The sequence below is a fragment of the Hypanus sabinus genome, chromosome 5, assembly GCF_030144855.1.
Source record: "Hypanus sabinus isolate sHypSab1 chromosome 5, sHypSab1.hap1, whole genome shotgun sequence".
NCBI classification, from domain to species: Eukaryota; Metazoa; Chordata; class Chondrichthyes; order Myliobatiformes; family Dasyatidae; genus Hypanus; species Hypanus sabinus.
Window position 1 is genome coordinate 56,244,992 of NC_082710.1, and position 14,486 is coordinate 56,259,477.

A 14,486-nucleotide genomic window follows, 5' to 3' on the forward strand; every position below is an offset into this window, starting at 1 on the left:
TTGACTTTACCTCAGATAAGGACTGTGGATTTAAGGATCACCTGTGTCAATCACATCAAGCCATTGGAGATCAAGTTAAGCCCCTGCACAAATCTGTGATGTTAAAAGAAGGTTCGGTTTTTCAGTCAAGTACTCAAGAAGTTTGGGTTCCACTACTCCAAAGCTAGAGAAAAGTATCTTCTTAGTCTCCACTGTGTGTATGGTGAATTTTCATCCAGTTGAACTCTTATGGCTGACTTGTGTTCTGTGGCCACCTTGTGCCACATTCTTGCTATTGTCTGTCTTACTGCAACTGGGTGCAGGCATGTGTACTAATTACCCTTGAGGAGTTGAATGGTTTTGAATGGGCAAAACAGGAAGATGCCCTTGCATTGCTGATTCTCATCATTCTATTTCTCTTTCTCATTGTCACACCTTCTGTATAACCCTTCTCCTGTTTCACACATTATTTTGGTTGATATGAAGATAAGGCTTGATAAACATTACCTTCTTGGGGGCATAGGAGGGAACAAAAGGACATGGAAGCACATAGGCAGTGTAATTCTTCCTAATGTCGATGTTCTACCATTCAGGGGACTGGAAAAATACCACCAATACTCTCTTTGATAAATTCTACATACTCATTGGAAGAACAAGTACAAAGCAACATCACTGAAAACTCTCAAGTTATTGCCCTGATGGTGAAGTCCCACTTGGCTCATTGGGCGGACCACGTTGCTGGCACGCCCAACACCAGACTCCCAAAATGGATGCTATATTCTGAGTGTGGCATGAGAGAAAATGATCAAATGGGCAGAGAAAAAAAAGATTACAGAATGTACCTATAGCTTCCTTGAAGAAATGCAACTTTTCCAACAACATCGGTGAACCTCTAGTCCATGAGAGTCAAAAAGGAGAATGGAATTGAGAACTTTGAGGAAATGCATCAGGAGCACACAGAAGCCCTACATACAGTGTCCACCAACCTCCCAAACCTCACAAACCTCCCACCTGAAGCCACATCAGCATCCTTTTGCTCCTTTTATAGAACTGTCTGTACTGCCAATCTCAGGCTCATTAGCCACCTCAGAATCTGCCAGACTGAACCGGAAGCCACTCATCCTGAATCCTGAGAGACTGCCTAACAAGAAAATAGATGACAGTTAGTAACCAATCCAATCACTTCCCATAGCAAAATCATTAAGTCTACCAGGAGCTAGTAGTCTTAAGCACTGTGTACTTAGTACCCATAAGTGCTGGGAGTTACTACTGGACAGATGCTGCTCGGTTATTACACATTTATGCATATTTCTCAATTCATCAGAACATGATGAAGGCTTGGAAATGTGGAATGTGTGCAAGTAGCAGGGAGGGGTGGTGTAGTACAGGCTATGGCGATGTTTCCTTGTTAAAGTGAAGGGAAAGACCCTTGGGGGATACTGTTGGGAATCTACTTACTTTAATATTCTAAGTGAATCTGTCTTATTTGGAGCTTATAGTCAAAATAATAATGCCACATGCTTGATACAGTGTTAAGAGCCAAATGGTGCCAATGGGTACTCAATAAATAAAAGGGAATAGTCCTTGTCTGACTTGGGTAATATTTTTCCACATTGGTTTGTGTTTCTGGCTGCAACGATTTGGTCATGATTCCATCTTCCACCAGATCCCCTGCAGCATGACAGAAGTATTATACTTGACAGGATTTCCCCTTTCAGCATACAGCACCATGTTTCCTTAGCTGATTGTCATTGAGAGGTGAGCAGTGAACCCAGATTGTGACATTTTCTTCTCTGTCCTGGGACTGTGCTCTGATCTCCACTTTGGGTCTCTGTACTATCTGATCATTCATTAAATATTCTTGATTTATGAGAAAACTGTAATGGCACAGCCCATTAAACTAGAAGTCAACTGAATCAGATGGGCGTTATCCTTCAGTAACTTCTTCCTCTGCTGATATGCTACTACTGCCTTCTTCATTTAGAAGTGCCTTTCCCAAGGTCACACACTGATATATAGTCCAATCAGCTTTCAAAGTTCGAAGTAAATTTATTATCAAAGTAAGTAAATGTTACCATAAATTACCTGAGATTCAAATATACTTGCAAAGCCACTTTGAGGGTACTTTTTATACTCAGAAACCCCATTAGCTCTCTTTTAGCACATGGCTCTAGTAACTATAGATCTATTAGTTTTGAGATGATGGGAAAGGACATGGCAGGTCCACACATTGGGTCCTATACAGGAGCAGAGCTAATATTGGAATTAGGCAGGATCTAGAAAAAGTTGATTTGATAAGCCTATTCAAAGGGAAAGAAATGAAGAGCAGGTGGGAGAGTGTGATATTAAGAATCCAGTAGCAGCATGTTCCTGTACGGGTGAGGGGTAAACCTGGCAAACTTTGGGAATTTCAGCTGATGAGAGACATTGAAGCTCTGGTTAAGAAAAAGACCTCCTGGGCTTTGGAGGTCAGGCACCAGTGAATCCCTTGATGATAGCAAAAAAGATTAAGAATAATCTTTAGATGGAAATTGAGAGGGTAAAGAGGACATTAGATGGATCTGATAGCTAAGGTTAAGAAAAAATCTCAGGAAGTTCTTTAGCTACATTAGAAATAGCTTGGGAGAGAGTAGGTCCCCACAGAAATCAGCATGGTTGCCTATATCTCAAGCCACAGAAGACAGGAGAGATGTTTAACAATCATCATTGTTTACCTCCATGTTTACTGAGGAGAAAATCAGGGTTGCTCAAGAGTTGGCATAGATCTGATGAGCTGAATGGTCTCCAGTCTTCTGATAAGCCAGTAGATATTTTAATGATTGAGAGCTCGTTAAGCTAATTCCTTCACCTCTTTCCCAATTAAATCAATGCAACCAAAACTCTACCAGTTGAGTTTTTAGTACCATAATCAGATGTGAACTAATATGAGGATTTTTTTTATAACCATCTTTGAGATGGATTGAAAACATGAACATTTTATTATTACAAGTACAGAGCTTATTTATTTTGAATTGGCCATCTCAAAGTTACCTTCTGACAGCAATATTAGCAAAGTTTATGGCCCTTATTATTTTCATGGACCAAAGAGAAAATTATTGGATCTCATTATGAAATTGTATTCATAATAAAAATAGTCATTTTGTCCTTAATTATATTAATCAACTTTATGTAAGCCAGAAAGAATTCACTGACTTAGAAACATATTTCTGGCTCCACCACATTCTACGTCATTCAAGGGAAATTCTACCCCAAAGAGGAGAGCCATGTTAGGAGGTTTGCAATGACAAAGTTGTGGTTTGTGTGCAACATTGGGCTAATTATAAAATTTGTTTGAGTTCTTGGATTACCAGTTATATTGCACACAGCACCTTGTGTAGAATGCGTAAAGCCTGTGTGATGGTATTTACAATCTCACTTTCCTTTCAGTATATTGGTCCCCTGAGGCTTCAATAAAATTGTCATAAGACTGTGTCCCATCAACATGTGACTACAGAATTGCTGGATGATAAAATCTGTTCACAGAAGTAACTGGTAATTTCAAATTGATGAAGAGTAAGCACATATGGTATATAGTACAGAGAACTCAAATCTGTAACAATCACTGGACGTCAGATAGTGTTTTGGAAACTGAGAGAAAGGTGAAAATGTAAGCCAAGAAAGTTATATAGAATGAAGTTTAATATCACTAGCATGTGTCATGAAATTTGTTGTTATATGGCAATACATAATAAAATCTGTAAATTACAGTAAGTTATCTATAAAGTTAAATTTCAAAAAGTAGTTCAAACCAAGAGAAAAAAAGTAGTGAGGTAGTGTTCATGAGTTCAATGTACATTCAGAAATCTGATGGGAGAGGGGAAAAAGCTATTCCTGAATCATTGAGTGTGTGCCTTCAAACTCCTGTACCTCCTCCCTGATGGTAGCAAAGTTTTTTTTTCAAAAATCTTGCATATACTTGTTTGGCCTACATCTTGCTAAGTCAAAATTGCCAGAAAACGGGTCTACCTCACTATGTACTGCACTAATACTCTGTTTTAAATTTGTAACATTTTAACATTTGCATCATCAGGGATCGATTTCGAACAATGGTGAATGTACTTGGAGATTCTTTTGGAGCCGGAATTGTGGAGAAGCTATCCAGAAAGGAATTGCAACAGATCGACCTCTCAAGTGGCATTGACATAGTGAATCCATTTGCTTTGGAGTCAGCTGCCTCAGAGAAAGAAGAAATGAAGATAAAAGAAGCATATGTCAATGGGGCATTTGATATAGATAAATCAGACTCTGTAGCTGTCACAGAAACTTCACAGTTTTGACTAAATAAGAATGACAATTTGTGATTGTGACATCACGAAGATTACACTGGCAAAGCTGTGGATCTGAATGAATTAACAAGTTTATTCCCACCAACAACAAATACATTAAGATAAGCTTTTAAAAATATGGTATATATTGACCATTGAACACCCTGATAATTAACCACAAATTATTTCTCCATCAGCTTGCCATGAAGATATGTTAATGCTCCAATTTAAATGCATGGATTGGAATCCCAAAAGGGCAACTGTTGCAAGTAAGTTACTGTCAAAAGCAACAGAGCTAAGAATAGGTAATAACTATTTCATGAAGTTAAAATATTATTCTATGAAAACAAATATTAGATTACAAGAATCAATATTAGGTGGTAATCATAATTTTCGTTTCAGGTAAGAATTCATGACAATGTCCATTAGCTTATGATAATTATCTCAACTCCAGTTAGTTGCATTAACTATTCCAGGTAGCTTTTATGTTTTAAATGATGTCTCAAAGAATACAAGATCAACATTCAATGCTTAAGAAATTGATAGCGGTACTACAAGTGCAGCGAAATTAGTCTGAAATCAGCCTTGGGTATACAGGTGTATAAGCATGCGATTCTTAATGTTAATACAAGCCAATATGAAAATCACTGCATATGACTGGTAAATTCAAAATGGTTCTGTTTGCATTGATTCTGCAATATGATCTGACACTAGCTTGTGATGAATTTTTGCAAGGATTTTCTTGCGATGTAATTGTGTGGTATTGGAAGTTTGGTGGGAACACTGTGTACATAAACAGAACTGCTGATGTTATGATAGCAGACTGGGAGATGGCCTGAGGAACTACATCTCCACTGTATTTTGCTCTACTGTAAATTAAGAAGCTCTGTTATTCACTTCATAGAGTTTCAAGAATACCTATATGGAACAATAATTATGCTCAGATTCCAATGAAATCTGAATTAGAGCTTGCAGACATTCTGACTGTATATTGGCAGATGACATACAAATATATAATTAAAATGCCTTTGTGATCTGTTTATATTGGCTACACTTAATAATCCTACTGTTAACTTACAAAATTCACAACACCATCAATGTGTAGAATAAAACGCAGATAAAATTCTAATGCCATAACATGCTGCTTCTTGAGTTGATTAAAAGGTGGGAAGAAGAAATTTACTCAATCATTACTAACTCTAAGCATTGGCTGTGGGTTACACTCATTTTCTAACATTCATTAACATTGATTTAATTAGAATTGTATGTCCAATACTAGCAACAGCTGTTACGCTTGGAACTATTTAGCTCCAGTAACCAAAGTTAAATTTTCTTCCAAACATAAACTTCCTAGTGAAGCCTAACCAAAATTAGTCAATCTACATCTGCTATTAAGATTGTAATTCAGTATCACTCTGAGCCCGTTATTTATTCTGGATCTCATATTAGGATTAAATTGCCCAAATATAGTTTCAACCCAAATATGGTAAACGAATGTTAACTTGGCTTCTGTCTCCAGTATTTCAAGAAATTGATCTTAAATTCATTGTTTCTAATTGGATGGAGAAGCAATGAAGTGTGCACTACTTCAACATCTGGTTTAAACAAACTGTGTAGGGGAAAGAAACAGAATTAACATTTCAAGTCGGTGGCTTTTCCGCAAAAGTTAGAGATATTTTATCAAATACCTGTTGTCCTTCTGCCTCTACTGGCGGCCAGTCACGTGGATGACACTTTAAATATTCAAACTAAAATTTGGTATAACTCAATCTTTATTAATATTCAGATCACTTAAGGTACACAGGCATTCAATTAACCCTTATAGCTTACAATGATGAACTGGCCAAACTCACTCCACTGGGTCATAGTCTGCTCTGAGTTCTGAATTCAGGTTCCTGCTTCTTTCATAATTGTTTCTTGATTATTGCTGACAAAATATTCAATGTTTCTTCTTTTATATGTCTTTACACAAATCTTTCAGAAGTTGGGCTTTCTCAAACCTCAGCTCAGCCAATCAGACAAAGAGGAATGTGGAATTAATTGCCCCTGCAAGTTTTTGCACATTGTTTTCAAGGCCTAGTCTTCTCACATAGGTATTTCACAACTCTAATCTAGGCCTCTGGTTCTTACCATAGTAACGGTTTGCTCTTTTGCCTCATGTTGAGGCCTTGGATGCCACTGGAGATATTTCAGAGTTTCTTATCTCACAAAAACCCAATGCCCACTGTCTTGCTGTTCTCAATTCATTAGACCTCTGAAACCTTTAGTCACAACAAAGCCAAGAATTCTGCACTGAGATAAATGAGGCTGATAGACTGTTCATTTGCAACATCATTACTCTCCCATGAAAGGTTGTTTCAGTCTGTACTTGTAGTTTAATTGTCACAGACAGCTTCTTAAAAAGTTTCCAAATCATAATCCTGAGATCAATCAAAGTAGGAGAAAACACTTCCATTTAAACTGTTATCAATTCCCTCAGCATTTTCAGAGAATTTTGCAGATTATTGACTATTCTTGCATGTAGTTTGTTCAAACGGAAAACGCTTATCTTTTTTGCTTTCAATATTTTGCCAGCTACCTTTGCATTGTTCTATTTCCTTTCTCAGGAATGTCTCACTGCTCATGAAGAATTGGATTCTTTTCACATCCTATGTTATAGAAGCATACCTGCCAGCCATAGGACTGAAAACTGGCGCAGGGACAGAGGAGGAGAGAATGAATAGGGTTAGGTGGTGGGTGGTAGTCTGTGATATAAAGACAGAAAATACTGAGAACACTCAGCAACTCAGTCAGCATCTGTGGAAAGAGAAACCATTAGTGCTTCAGGGCGTCATTCCCATTCCCTGGATCCTCTACAATTTGCACTTGAGTAGGTGTTGAATTGAGTAGGTGTTGAAATGCATCCACCTCCTTCGAAGAAGCATCAACTGTTTCACACTGAAACATTCTGCTTCATATTTTTTCCCGTAATTAGTTCAGTCATATTGGATTTATAAGGTAAGTAAAATTGCTCTGAGCACAATGTTAAATAATGAATCAGATATTTTAATACTTAAGGATTTATCAGCAAACTATAACTTTGGATAAAATAGATGCTATTTTTGACTTGCCTGTAACTTTACAGCATCCAAGAAAGGAAAGAATAGAGAATTGGTAAATGAAGGAAAGAATGGACAATTATTCATTGGATTGTTAAGCATATCTAAAATAGTTAGTTGCTGTCCAAAATGTTTTCTCTAAACATGAAAAGTGAAAACAACACTGAATGTCACTCAGAACTAAAGCAAAATTAATCACGTATTATACTGACTGCAAGCTACTGAGATCAATCCTTAAGAATTCTGAAGCACCTGTCCAGCTAAATTTTAACAGAATGCTTTTTGTTTCTTTTAGAGACTGAGGCCAAAAAATTAACTTGCATATAGAAACTGATAGAAAGTTACAGACTCAGGCCTAAACAAAACCTGGATTTAATTGTGACCGAACATCCTTTAACCGTTGCTCTGTGACCCTCACAGTTCACCACTCAGAGGACCAGGTAGCATCTCAGGGCAGGAGGCAATTCAGAGAAGGCTCTCACTGGTGCAGAGTGCAGATTGTTAACGGCCAAAGCTGACCTTACTTGTGCAGCCGTCTTTCTTGGCCAGCCCTTATGAGACTGCTCACTGTTTAATGATTTCTTGGAGAAGCACACATAATGCAAGATTTTTTCTAATTGCACCTGAAATTTGCAATTATCTCGCAACAACTAACATGGAGCATTAACTTGCATTTTCCAGCAGCATTTTTCACCCCCTGTGTTCCATGATACAGTCCCATTGTCAGTCTTGTCTGAAGACTCCTAGCAAATTGAAAGTCAAAAGTTGAATGTATGCACAGATGCAATGAAAAGCTTAGAGTAGCATCACAGTTGCCAGGAAGATGTCTGAATTGAATTTACAACAAAATAACAGGTCATTTGGTCTATTACAGCCAATGGCAGCATATAAGCTTCATTGGTGAGAACAAAAACATGATTTAAATTTTTTTTACAAGGAATAACACACTTTGAACAAAAAAGTAAATTTTAGTGCAAAGTGATCAAAGTGGTCATAATGTGGCTGATCTGTAGTGATTAGGGTCATGCCAGTTGCTTCAAGAACCAAATGGTTAAAGGAAAGTAGCTGTTCTTGAACCTGGTGGTGTGTGACTTCAGGCCTCTGTAACCCCTGTCCAATGGTAGCAACGGAAAGAAAGCGTGGCCCTGACATTGGGGATGCAACTTGCATATCTCCTTCCTGAGGCAGCACCTCCTGCCATTGCCAGTGGTGGGGGGGGGGGGGGGGAACATTCCCATGATGAATTGGACAGAGCCCTGGACATCATAACAGTAAACATGTTCCACAGTCTACAGTCACTGAGTGCTCATTATCTAAATGTACGATAGATTACCCTGAGTTGAATTTTAGACTCTTCACCGTCTCATTGTCAGTGATTGAAAGCACTTTCTCAATTGGCTTTTACATATTTACACCTTATCTCACCTCTTTTTCCCTCCGTCTTCATTAATTTGAAATTTTTAGTTCTTAGTCTATTTATCAATTTCAGTTTCAGAATCCCAAACCTGTGGGCTAGAAAATGTAGTTCAGCTACAGAGCACGCTCAGTTGCTGTAGTACCAGCACTCTAAAGACTGCTTCAGCTTTCAGCTTTCTGTTCTGCTCTACAGACTTCAGGAGCAGTGGGGCAAGGGGGGCAGAGAAGGCTGGTAGCCAGCAGATCGCTGAGTGAGTTATGTGGCCGGGTTGACGTTTCAGGGTGGGGATAGTAAGCAAGATCAGTCTGGTGGTTACAGATCAAACAAGTGAAGAGAGTAGAAGTCTGTTGGGGCTGAGATTGGGATATCAGGAGAGAGGCAGGAGGATAAAGGATTTATTCAATCTCCTTAGAGAGATAGATAGCTGAAAGATCAAAGCTTCATGAGATGTAACACAAGAGTCTCACTCCAGTGCTGTGTTGGGAAGACCAAGTTGTCTCCGGATGATCAACAATGGCTTTGGTAAAGGTGGTTTGGCTCAAAGTCTTTTGTGTTACTGACATGAAAAACACAAGCGTGGAAAGGTGTATTGCAACAATTAAATTTCTGGTTGAGTTTCACACCCACAAATGCTGTCTATCTCATTCCATTCTGGGGGGGGGGGAGAAAACAATTATCAAATAACTTCGGAAACAAATAGTTTTTAAAAACTAACACATAGTTTTTGGAAGAAAGCTTTACCATGCTTCAAAATTCTTGGGCTTCCTTTTAAGCAAGTTTAGTTTTGCCTTTTAGACTTGTCTATTCAAAATTCTGGACTGATGTGGCAATGTTCTTAAGTTTGGGATAGTCATAGAACAATATAGAGCAGAAACCTCAATCCACCTTGCCCATGCTGAACTAGCTGAACTGTTATTCTGCCTAGTCCCATCAATTTGCACATGAACCATACCCCTCCCATGCATCTACCTATCTAAATTTATAGGGTAAAGTTATAGAGAAATTTAGAGAGGTAAATTATATAGTTTCACGTATAACATCTGGCAGATCTATTTTCAACAGCATGTAGGAACTGGGTGAGCAGAGACAGTCTTGTTCTTTCATGCCTCAACCCTTCCCACTGGAAGGTAGGTAGAAAGATAAAAATCAAGAAAATGTAGAGGACCAAACCCAAACTGCTGGCCTGCTGAGTTCCTCCAGCATTTTGAAGCATTGTGTTCCTCTGGATTTCCAGAATCTGCAGAATCTATTGTGTATATAATTAGTGTAGAGGTATCCACTGACAATAGAAAAAGATGCCTGGTAGCAACACTTGATTGTAGGAGGAGGGCATTGTGAGCATACTGCATCTTGCCCTGGGTAGCTACTCTGAGTCTTGGAGGTTGGTGATGTACAAGCCACCCACCTTGGGTAAAGTTACTTCTGACTTTACGGCTCAAGCCAGTCACTATGTTACTATCTCAGAAGGTTACAAATTTATAAGGGTTCTGTTAATGCAAAGGGACTTGATACTGAATTACTTATTTATGAAACTCCCTCAAGAAATCCAGAGATAGGCTTATCTTCCACAATAACTCACAGCAATAAAATTGTAAATAAGCAGAAAATGTTGGCAGGAAATGGAGTTCCCCCTTTTTAACTGCTCCCAGCTCTCTATGGAAACAGTTAAAATGCCTCCTTTGCTTGTACGTAAATAACTTGAAAAAGTCTTTGATCATGTTATGTATATTGAAAAAAATCTTAATCATTGCAAAGGCTTCCAGAATAAAACAGTAAAATATATTTCACACATGCAAAATTGGCGATTTCTTTTGATCTTGTGATATTTTTGTGAGAGTTAAGTCTATGGATTTTTAATAAAGTGAGAAAATAAAATGTAATATGAATTTGTAGATTAGCTGGAATTTGTCAGAATATTCAATTGACCTAGAGGTACCTTTGCTTGTAAAGATCTACATGAACAAACCGGTCATCTCAATCACTTACAAGTAATTCAAATTCTTACAGATTTTCATAGGAATAGCTTTCCAAATGATTCTTGCTGCATCTCCAAATCTTGCCCAAAGTGTGGGATAAGTAGGATTTTATTGCAGGGGTCACCCCTGAGCAGACTAAGTTTACAACTGAAGGATGTTTGAAATCAGTGTAAAATAATGCCTCCTGAGCATAAAAATAGGTCATCTAAAAGTAATTAGTGATAAGATGGAAGCAATCAGTAGAGATGATTTGATGTCATTTATCACTCTCAACATTGAATGCAGATAGGGAAAAAGAAAGGTCAAAGAGTAATTCACATGTAAACGTTCAGGGGATTGGATGTAATCATGGGGATATTTGTACGCCTTGTTTTTGTTGAATAAAGAACTCTAACTACATGTGTATAATGACTGTTTGAGTCAATATGAACTTAATTTCACACAGACACAAATTGCTCTTTTATGTGCATTTACATATTTGACCAAATATTGGTGTTTGTTGTGTGGTTGGTGTACAAAAGTATTAATTATTTATTTATTTTAACATCATTAATATGTTTTAGTTAGCTTTATTTTTGATAAAATATTAGTAATTTATATTTAATTGTTTCATTTAATGCTTTTTAAATATTTTAGAATGCCATTTCCAGTAGCATATGTATCAGTAAGCTCTGCTTTCATGATCCAAAGACTGGAAGTGTTGAAGACTGGTGAATTCAGACAGTTAGTGCCATCAGCTATTTTATATAATATTCAGAAATATAATATTTTATATGATATTTTAATAAATGTAACTATTTCCCACTCAGGAATATGTCAGTTATTGACTCCGTACAAAAATACGTTGACTGTCCTAAGATTACTTACAATGCCCAACATTCTACCAGTGTAGCAACTAATGAAGAATAAAATTGCTTAAAACCAATTATTTCCAGAAGTCCACAGACTCAGTTTTAACACCAATATATCTCACTCTCATGATAATTCTGTTTAATCAACTTTGGGCTCCAGAACGGTTTGATAGTTTAATTATTTGCAGTATTGCTAAGGTCCTTTATTTCATCTGTGTAATAAATATTTTTTACTGCAGGGTCCTTTTAGTGAAGAAGTCAACAAAATCTAAAGTAATTTTCAGTGATGAAATGCTTGCCAAGTGAAAGAGTGATATGATTTTACTGTACAGTTCTAAGTGTTTGCTTTGAATTTACAACAATGAAACAGAGCATTCGATTTATCCGTCTGTGCAAGCATGTATCTTCACATAATTACTTTTCCATCCTAGTGACATAATTCCTCATATTGATATATCCTTTTATTCCATTAAACCTTAACTGTATCTCTGAATCTTTGGAGAAAAAGCTTCTCCAAAATCCTCCAAAAACTGAGTTTATTTGTAATCGTTTAGATTTCCCTAGTTTTGGAGTGGTTATAATGGAAATATGTGTCACAGAAATCAAAATGCCCTGTTCATAAATTTTCCCAGCAGATCACAAAATTGTGAAAGGTGTATCCCTCATTTATTAAAGATCCAAAAAAAAAATTGGCTTCCTTTCATAGTTTGGTTGGATACCGCGGCAGAAAAGATGGCTGCACTATGGGTTAAACCATCTCTGGTATAAGTTTGGAACCACATAAGATTCATGTTACCCAGAGTCTGATATGAATGAATGCTGATGATCTATCTGTGAAAACATAGATGTTTGTATACCCAGGAAAAAGATGGTAATATAACTATAATAATATTTTGAAGTGGGGTGAATGACACTGATGATGACAACTGAAACACAATCCTGAAGGATTTGACAGAATCTTCAATAGTGATGTTGAAAGATTATCAGCAAAGAAATTGTCTTATTATAAATTCAGAGATTACATTTATATTGCATTTATATTACATTTATATTACATTTATATCCTTGTTCTGCAACAGGATTCAAATTCTTTTGTTCTAAATCCCTTCATGTTTACTTTCAGTGTTGTGGAGAAGGTAGTTTTGATTTTCATCTTTCAGTGAGTTGGTGCTTACATGTCAGGAAAAAATAATAGTTGCAGTGATTCTTAATTCTCAGAACTCTAAAACCTTCTCCTCTTTCCAATTTCAAGGCACTGATATTCCTTTGGAATAATCTGCCATGACTTTCACAGTAACGTTGGGGACTTTGTGGAATTACTCAATGGCATCCTTGCAGAATTTTATATTTGGGGATTTTCATGGTAAAGAAATACAGCTTGATTAGACCAATTCCTTTCACATAGATTGATGGCTGGAATTCTGTACTTCTAGAATGGAACATTCATAAAGCTGACTGTAAAAAGGCTACAGAGAGAAAAAATGTTTGATTTGAAAGTGAACAAGAGACTGCAGTTAGAATTGATAGACTTCTCTGTAAAATACAGACAATGTCTGATGGACCACAATACCTTATGACTATCAAATTTCTTTTCTTCTTTTTCAATCTTTTTATTGAGTTTCATATAAATATAAAAAAACATAACATAATAATGAATAGGTTATGAATACAATAGACTTAAGATTACATTAATAATAGGATAATGATATCCTATTAAACTAAACATCAACAACAAAAAAGTACATTAATCAATCAAGTCTATATAATTATATATGAAAAAAAAACAAAACTAATCATCAAAAGAAAAAGAAAAAAAAATTAGAAATGTGTGAAAGAAAATATATATATGAAACAAACACTAAACTAAAACTAACATGGGCAATAATAACAGTTTATAAGTATATGATAGTGTCAAAGAACTCCGGAACTCCATACCTGAACAAGAATAAACAAAGAGAAGGTCTGGGAAAGGCCAAATTAATTCATATGAAAATGTCGAATGAACGGTCCCCAAGTTTCTTCAAATTTAATTGACGAGTCAAAAATAGTGCTCCTAATTTTTTCCAAACTCAGATAAGAAATAGTTTGAAAAAGCCACTGAGACGTGGTAGGAGGGTTTACTTCTTTCCAATTTTGTAATATAGACCTTCTGGCCATTAATGTTACAAAAGCAATCATTTGTCTGATTGAAGGAGAAAACTGATTACCATCCTCATTTGGTATACCAAAGATTGCAGTAATAAAGTTAGGTTGTAAATCGATGTTCCAAATTGAGGAAATGGTAACGAATATGTCCTTCCAATAGTTATGTAAAGTAGGACATGACCAAAACATATGGGTCAGTGAAGCCACTTCTGAATGACATCTATCACATTGAGGGTTAATATGAGAATAAAATCGAGCAAGTTTATCTTTAGATATATAAGCTCTATGTACAATTTTAAATTGTATTAAAGCATGTTTAGCACATATAGAAGAAGAATTAACCATTTGTAAAATTTTTTCCCATTTATCTGTTGGTATATTGTATCGAAGTTCTTTTTCCCATTGTTGTTTAATTCTATCAGACATCTCTGGTTGTATCTTCATAATCATGTTGTAAATAAAAGCAACTAATCCCTTCTGACAAGGATTTAAGGTAAAAATCAAATCTGAGAAATCCGTTGAAGTTGAGTTGGGAAAAGATGGTAAAACTTAATGTAAAAAATTTCTGATTTGTAAATATCTGAAGAAATTAGATTTAGGTAATTTAAATTTATTGGAAAGTTGGTCAAAAGACATCAAAGTACCTTCAAAAAAAAGGTCACGACTATCAAACTTCTGAGTACCAATCTATCAGCACTTAAGCAAGGCAACAAAAA

General features: G+C 36.4%; 1 protein-coding gene across 5 annotated transcripts in view; it reads left to right on the forward strand.

Annotated features, from left to right (window-relative positions):
* Positions 1 to 5,325, forward strand: part of slc1a1 (solute carrier family 1 member 1) — a 125,248-nt gene extending 119,923 nt beyond the window's left edge. For all 5 annotated transcript variants that reach the window (XM_059969981.1, XM_059969978.1, XM_059969980.1 and 2 more), the window contains exon 12: positions 4,049 to 5,325. In XM_059969981.1, coding sequence (XP_059825964.1) covers positions 4,049 to 4,295 — 247 coding nt within the window. In that variant the 3' untranslated portion in view covers positions 4,296 to 5,325. The remainder of the gene's footprint in view (positions 1 to 4,048) is intronic.
* The last annotated feature ends 9,161 nt before the right edge of the window (positions 5,326 to 14,486 follow it).